The 8174-nt window shown below is 44.3% G+C and overlaps 1 protein-coding gene across 2 annotated transcripts in view; it reads right to left on the reverse strand.

The window, feature by feature from the left end:
- PIP4P2 (phosphatidylinositol-4,5-bisphosphate 4-phosphatase 2) overlaps positions 1-2377 on the reverse strand; it is a 47979-nt gene extending 45602 nt beyond the window's left edge. Inside the window, exon 1 of one of the 2 annotated variants that reach the window (XM_067536254.1) lies at positions 2053-2377. In XM_067536254.1, the coding sequence (XP_067392355.1) occupies positions 2053-2158 (106 nt within the window). In that variant the 5' untranslated portion in view covers positions 2159-2377. The remainder of the gene's footprint in view (positions 1-2052) is intronic. The other variant, XM_067536247.1, reaches the window with a different exon arrangement.
- Positions 2378-8174: the final 5797 nt, after the last annotated feature.

The following is an 8174-nucleotide window of genomic DNA, read 5'->3' on the forward strand; positions in this document are numbered from 1 at the left end:
ACTCATCGGTGGCATTTCTCCATTATCTTTAGTACTCCCATCCACAGGATATTCACACATAAATCTCTTTTCAGTTTAGCTCTAGACATGGTTTAATCAGTACATGAAAACTGGAGATCCTAATTGGTAACAAGACAAGTAAAGACAGAGACCCAAATCTGCTCCTATTAAAGCCAACTAGAGCAAAATTGGAACCTCACATTTTAAATGCTGCTACTAAAGCTGAACTAATCTTATTTAGTTTAGACAGTCTGAGCTTTTTTTTTTGGCATTCTGTTTCGTTCAAGAGATTTAATGAATTTAAAAAAACTATACCAATTTGTTTTGTAAACTACAGATTCGTAATTATTTTAATTAATTAATTATAAAATTAATAAAGTAAGTTAAGTTTATTACTATTCCCAGCTCCAAATCTGTTGCTTCCTTAAGTAAAATTAACTCCCTCTTACTTAGCAGACCACCTTTCCCAACAGGCCATACTCCTATAGAAGTGAATTTAATAACACAGCATTAATCTGGATCCTGCATTCACAAGTCAATGACCTACTATTCAAACTTCCCATTTACATGTGTGGCCTGTAAAACCAAACTTGCAATGACATGTGTTAGTCACTTTGGGTATAGATGCTAAGCTACTTTCTAGTAGCAGTTTGCTCACCAGAGCAGAATTCCACCACTCAGTGTCTACTGATACAAGGCTTTGATGATCAATGGAAATTAAATGGGGTCTTTCTGTGCCTTTTTTCCATTTGTTCCAGTTGGATTCTTTGATATGCTTGCAGTAGGTAGCGTTCTCTCTGTGTCCTACAGTTCACCACACTGAATTTACATAGTTCACATATCCTTTAATTAAATGGAGGAGTAAAATCTGTTAATTTAGCTTTCAAACACTAAGGTGTGAATCTGATATTATAACTATACCAGTTCAAGCCTGCTCTGCAGCACACAATTAGCTTTTAAAAAAAATTTAAATGTGAATGTAATAAGTGTTGCCAGAAACATGCCTTACCCTGCCTTTTTAAAAGCATTACTGATTGCTTCTCAGCTTTTCCTTTGCTGCCTAAAATTCATGCAGTAAAGAAAAAGTGAGCCTACTCTTCCTACCTGAGAAACTGCCATTTGTTTATTCCTTTCCTCTTTCAGCATAATGTTCACTAAACTATACACATTGCTGCTAGTTTCCAGGCCCAGCAACGACCCCGCCCCCCTCTTCAAGGCAGGGCAGTGCCATCAAGAGCTGCTAGCAGCAATCAGACACAATTTTTCTCAAAGCCTGAAAATGCCAGCATTGCAATTTGTTTCCTCCTAGGGCAACTCCAACAAAAAATATTGGAAGGTAAAAGGTACTTTCAGCTCCAAAAGAAGTTCAGTATCACCTTTCACTAAGGTGTGCACCACAAGCAGCACCAAAAGGTGGGTGGGTTTTTAAATGGCCAATTAAATATGCAATATCCCACCCAGGCCGTTTCTTGACCACTGTCAAGGTAACAACGACAGATCTGAACTGAGGTAGAAACAATGACTTGCTAGAGGCTAGGAATAGGGAACCCCCAAGTCAGCAGGGGGGGAGAAGAGGGGAGATGAGGCTTTCAATAAGGATCAAGACGGACTGCACGGTTTGTTTGTTTTTTCCGAGCAACAGCCTCTCAAGGGCATGGGAACAACGTGTGCCCCAACCACTCCCCACCTATCCCTAGGCCGGGCATCAGTTTGTGAACGATGCGCCTTCGGGTCTGCACGTTTGACTCGCCTCATCATCACCGCCCGTAACAATGCACCGATGGCTGCTGCGGCGAGTGCGGCGCGCGGCAAACTCGGCGGTGCAGCCTTTTCCCACCCCCCCCCGCCCGGAAAATAATACCCCAGCCCGAGCCAGCCTCTGTCCTGCGGGGAGGCACGCCGAGAAAGCTCTGCAGGCAGCGCCACGGCAAGCTGCAGGAGCAGGAGCACGAGCACCCCGGCTTTGCCAGGCACACACCTCGCCGCCCAGCCGCCGGGCGGAGAGGAGAGCTGGCCGCGGGCGGGGAGAGCGGCGGGGCTGGCTCGCCTTACCTCCGGGGCTGCTGGCTGGTAAATACGGCGGCGCAGTGGGGGTGACATTGCCCGAGCTGGGCGCGGACAGCAGAGGGGAGCGTTCGTCCACCCCGTCAGCAGCCATGACTACTGCGGCAGGCAGGCAGGCGGGCCGGGCACGCTCAGCCCGGGAAGAGCCCTCCAGTCCTCGCCCGGCCCGGCCTGGCCTGCGCCCCGCTGCGCGCTGCCTGCGCTGCGCTGCGAGCGGCGTGTGTGTGTCACAAGGCACTGGAGGGGGAGGGTCTAGGGAGCGGGACCGGCCGCGCGAGAAGAGGGGGGTAGGGACTGGGAGCGGGCGAGGGAAGGAGCTGAGCGGGGGGGAGGGATGGGAGCGGACCTGCTGGGTGGCGGGGCGGTGAGTGAGGCTGAGTGGGGCTAGCTGGCCCTGTCTCTGGCCATCTCTGTGTCACAACAAGCTAATGAAGGGGGTGGCAACCAGCGGCTGGGAAAGGGCAGAGCTTTCACTCCCTGCAGCCTCTGCCAAAGCTAATATGGGAGAGCAGTAACTGACGCTGCAGCTAATGCCTGAGCCTTAGGGGTGGCCGGAGGGAGGTTAATGCTCAGGCTCTCCTCACAGAAGAATTTGGGAAATGAGCAGGAGAGGGCACAGCTGGGATTGCCCAGGCCACAAGTGCAGCAGGAGAGGGAAGCCCCGGCACCTGAGGGGGGGAGGGGGGGTTGTTGTGAGGCACACACAGACACACGCCTTCCTCCTTGCTTGCTACATCCATTATCTCAGTAGTGTCATTAGTCAAGAGCTATCTCTCTCACCAACAGAAGTTGGTTCACTCCCCCTTGTCTGTCTAATACTGTGGTTTTCCATCTTTTTTTCATTTGCAGATCCCTAAAACGTTTCCACTGGAGGTGTGGACCCCTTTGGAAATCTTAGGCAGAGTCTGCAGACCCCTGGGGGTTGACCACAGGTTGAAAACCATTGCTCTAATATTATAATAATTATACATTATAATATTATAAAGATGATTTTCATTCCAGAATTGTTTGAAGGCACCATGAGCATAGAGAAATAAATAGATGGGTACATTTTGCTTTTTCAGTTGTAAGTTATTAAAGGAGGAAAATGTAATATTTTCTCTCTTTACTTTCTACTCTTTACTAGTGGTTTGAACTGTTATCTCGCTTTTTCTCTCACTCTCAAGGTTTTTATATGCCACTTTTCACCAAGCTGTCTGCACAAAATTAAAAATCAAGAAGGCCATGAAAAAGAATCTTTTTTTTTTTTTAATCAAAGAAGAGAGACCAAGATAGGGTAAACAATAAAAAGCAAAGGGAGTTGATTTATGTTGTAGCTAGCCTTGCTGTTGCTACTTTTTCAATTGCCTCTTTCAAAAACCTGATGAGGAAGCAGATGCTTCTTTCCTGCGATTGTAAATATTGATGTGCTTATGAAGATTATGGTAAATCAGTGACCTTTATTGCTGCTTTAAATATGCATCGGGAAAGCTATACTCTTTTTGTCATTTGAGTATTCTGCCCATCTGAAAAGGGTCTCCTTTTCTGGTGTCAGTGAACTCTCTGAGGACACAAGGCACCACTTAAAACTGTCTCTGCCTGAAATCCCTCACAGGCACAAGCTGGAGATCCCAGCAGAAGAACTGGGAATAACCTTTCCTATTGTGTTTTTCTCCCTAGATTGCAGAGACAGATGCTTGTCACAGAGTGTCATCTAGATACATTACCCATAGATTAGAGATTTCCAGGCAGGCCCTCCTAATGTATGACATGTAAGTGATAACACAACAAAGTGTGCAGTTATTCTGGATAACAGCATATGCCTAAGGCATTAGGCAGATTGCCAAGTGCCATTAACCATCCCAGAAGTATGGTGATCTAGGACAACTGCACTTCCTGAAGTGTGTTATTGGGAAAATGGTCTTATATTTTTGTAAGAACTAGATAATAACTCCTGATCCTGAACTGTTAAGTTATATTGGATGCAAGCACAGGGATTTCATTAGCTAGTCCGATTCCTTCCCTCTTAATTTTGTTTTATTAGATATATTATTTAGAACTGGCCAAAAAAATTCTGACAGAACATTTTTCTGTGGGAAAATGCTAATTCAAAGAAATAGAAACATTTCACAAGAACAGATTGGTTTTGTCAAAATTTTAGATGGGAAGTTATCCAAACATTTTCATTTAGCTAAGGTTGAAATGTTTCATTTCAATAAGGTTGACGTGTTTCATTTTGATTTTATCATTTTGACTTGTTGATATGATAGTCCATTATAAAGTTAAATTAAACAATCTAAACATAACATAACATTTCAACCTTATTGAAACAATACATTTTCTGACTTCTAATTGTTTCCATGTGAAGAATAATTCATGACAGGGCACCTGGTGCATATTGGCATGGAACCAGGCACAACAAGTGCATATTGGCAAGGAATCAAGCTAACGGCCAAGTACTCATCCAGCAAGTGCCGTCTTGTCGTCTCAAATCACTGTGCTCACTGGAGCATTTTTTTCCCCTCTGAAAATGCTATAACTGACTTTTCAAGAGGAAAAATTTAAGGCTAAAGAGTTCTGAACCCAGTGTTTTTTGTATTGTCTTTTCATTAAATTGGACTGACCCTGAGAAGTGCTGAACAACCCAAATTCCCATTGATTTAAGTAAGAGTTGGTGTTTCTCAGAGTCTCTGCACTGCTCAGGATCAGACCAGATCTTAGAGCCTTTTCCTTAGAGCCTTTAAGCGTAAGGACTCAGATCCTCAAAGGTATTTAGGTGCCTAACTCCCATTGGCCAGGGGCCTAAATATTCTCTCTGTTGGATTTCTAACTGACATTTCCAGCCTTTACCATTTCTGCTGTACTGTGAAAGATAAAATAGCTAGAAAAGATAAATAAAAAGAGATGGAAGATAGACAGGATTGAGTTCACCATTACCCACTGCACTGCATTTACAGAAAATTGAGTGTGTGAGACCCATCTACCACATTGTTCCATGCCTCAGAAAAAGACTTCTGCCATGTCTACATGGCAGAGTTAAGTCAACTTAAGTTACATTGATGATAATAAACCACGGTAATTACATCACTTGTGCATGTTCACACAACGATCCTTTTGTCAGCAGAGTGCTTCCACAGTTGGCGCTCTAGCACCTTCTGCCACTAGGAGTTGTGGGAATGGGGAATGGATCACAGTGCATCATAGGGGCGGGCTCACCATCCCATGATGCAGTTTCTCCGTCCCATCATCAGATGGACTTCTGACTACATTTTGCATATGCTTGGTCCTCTATGAGCTTTATCATCTGCTTCTGCACCTCTATTATCCACTCCTGCCTATCTCCTCTCCTGACTATTAATTTTGAGTTTTTTCTTAATTGTCTCCATGCTCTGTGATCACTATCTGCAGCCTCAGATGATTGCAGCACTTGTTTAAACATGTCCTCCTTGCTCCTCCTGGTTCGCCTTCTTATCTGATGGAGGTATTCCACCAGTGTGTAGGAGGTGGCCTTCAAGGACACATCTGCAGAAGCAAAAGAAACAATAAACAGAGGCAGTTTTGTGAGTGCACTCACAGCCTTGAATTAGAAAATTTACATACAACTCTTTCTCACTTTTCCATGACAAACACAAGCACAGTAAGAACCTTAAACATGGTGAGTTTGGCAAGGGGTGTGAAGGGGCAAGATGGAACAAAGGGTCTGGGTGGTTTCCGAAGGGGATCATTACAAGCGCCTAGGGACACTATTCTGATTATTGGCACTGTTTCCCACAAGCAGTGGTGGATTGAAGCTGATATCTCACTCCTGAGGGTAACCGAGGACGCAGGCTTGCATATTTTCAGTTTTCATCAAAAAGGTTAGTAGTGATTGGATATCTAACATGGTGAATGCCAGGGAAAATGAGGTAGGATATGAAGCTATAATAGGGAAAGAACAAGTTAAAAGTTACTTAGACAAGTTAGATGTCTTCAAGTCACCAGGGCCTAATGACATACATCCTAGAATACGCAGGGTGCTGACTGAGGAGATATCTGAGCCATTAGCAATTATCTTCAAAAAGTTATGGAAGATGGGTGAGATTCTAGAGGACTGGAAAAGGACAAAGATACTGTCAATCTATAAAAAAGGAAATAAGGACAACCTGAGGAATTACAGACCAGTCACCTTAACTTTGGTACCCAGAAAAATAATGGAGCAAATAATTAAGCAATTAGTTTGCAAACACCTAGAAGATAATAAGGTGATAAGTAACAGTCAGCATGGATTTGTCAAGAACAAATCATGTCAAACCAACCTGGTAGCTTTCTTTGACAGGGTAACAAACCTTGTGGATGGGGGGAAGCGGTAGATGTGGTATATTGACTTTAGTAAGGCTTTTGATACTAGCTCACATGAGCTTTTCATAAAGAAACTAGGGAAATACAGCCTATGTGGGTGCATAACTGGTTGGAAAACCGTTCCCAGAGAGTAGTTATCAGTGGTTCACAGTCAAGTTGGAAGGGCATATTGAATGGGGTCCCTCAGAGATCAGTTCTGGGTCCAGTTCTGTTCAATATCTTCATCAATGATTTAGATAATGGCATAGAGAGTAGACTTAGGAAGTTTGCGGACGATACCAAGCTGGAGAAGGTTGCATGTGCTTTGGAGGATAGGATTAAAATTCAAAATGATCTGGAGAAATGGTCTGAAGTAAATAGGATGAAATTCAATAAGGACAAATGTAAAGTACTCCACACAGGAAGGAACAATCAGTTGCACACATACAGAATGGAAAATGAGTGCCTAAGAAGGAATACTGCAGAAAGGGATCTGGGGGTCATAGTGGATCACAAGCTAAATATAAGTCAACAATGTCACACTGTTGCAAAAAAAAGCAAACATTCTGGGATGTATTAGCTGGAATGTTGTAAGCAAGACATGAGAAGTACTTCTTCCGCTCTACTCCGTGCTGATTAGGCCTCATCTGGAGTATTGTGTCCAGTTCTGGGAACCACAAACCAGAAAAGTTGTGGACAAATTGAAGAAAGTCCAGAGAAGGGCAACAAAAATGATTAAAGGTCTAAAAAACATGATCTATGAGGGAAGACTGAAAAAAACGGGTTTGGGTGGTCTGGAGAAGAGAACACTGAGGGGGGACACAACAGTTTTCAGGTACTGGAAAAATCATGGAGCAGGTCCTTAAGGAATCCATTTTAAGGCACTTCGAGGAGAGGAAGGTGATCAGGAACAGTCAACACGGATTCACTAAGGGAAAGTCATGCCTGACCAACCTGATTGCTTTCTATGATGAGGTGACTGGCTCTGTGGATGTAGGGAGGGCGGTGGATGTGATATACCTTGACTTTAGCAAAGCTTTTGATACTGTCTCACACAGTATTCTTATCAGCAAGTTAAAGAAGTATGGATTGGATGAATGGACTATAAAATGGATAGAGAACTGGCTAGAGCATAGGGCTCAACGAGTAGTGATCAATAGCTCCATGTCTAGCTGGCAAGCGGTCACAAGCGGAGTTCCCCAGGGGTGGGTCCTGGGGCCGGTTTTGTTCAAAATTTTTATTAATGATAGGGAGGATGGGGTAGATTGCACCCTCATCAAGTTTGCGGACGACACTAAGCTGGGGGGAGTGGTAGATAACCTGGAGGGTAGGGATAGGATACAGAGTGACCTAAACAAACTGGAGGATTGGGCCAAAAGAAATCTAATGAGGTTCAACAAGGACAAGTGCAGAGTCCTCCACTTAGGAAGGAAGAATCCCATGCACAGCTATAGACTGGGGACCGACGAGCTGGGCAGCAGCTCTGCAGAAAAGGACCTGGGGGTAACGGTGGATAAAAAGCTGGATATGAGTCAGCAGTGTGCCCTGGTTGTCAAGAAGGCTAATGGCATATTGGGCTGCATTAGGAGGGGCATTGCCAGTAGGTCACGGGAAGTGATTATTCCCCTCTATTCGGCGTTGGTGAGGCCGCATTTAGAATATTGTGTCCAGTTTTGGGCCCCCCACTACAAAAAGGATGTGGACAAGTTAGAGAGAGTGCAGCGGAGGGCAACCAAAATGATTAGGGGGCTGGAGCACAGGACTTATGAGGAGAGGCTGAGGGAACTGGGCTTGTTTAGTCTGCAAAAGAGAAG

This window comes from Emydura macquarii, unplaced genomic scaffold (genome assembly GCF_026122565.2).
Source record: "Emydura macquarii macquarii isolate MOO-44397 ecotype Brisbane River unplaced genomic scaffold, CSIRO-AGI_Emac_v2 contig_383, whole genome shotgun sequence".
Classification (NCBI taxonomy): domain Eukaryota; kingdom Metazoa; phylum Chordata; order Testudines; family Chelidae; genus Emydura; species Emydura macquarii.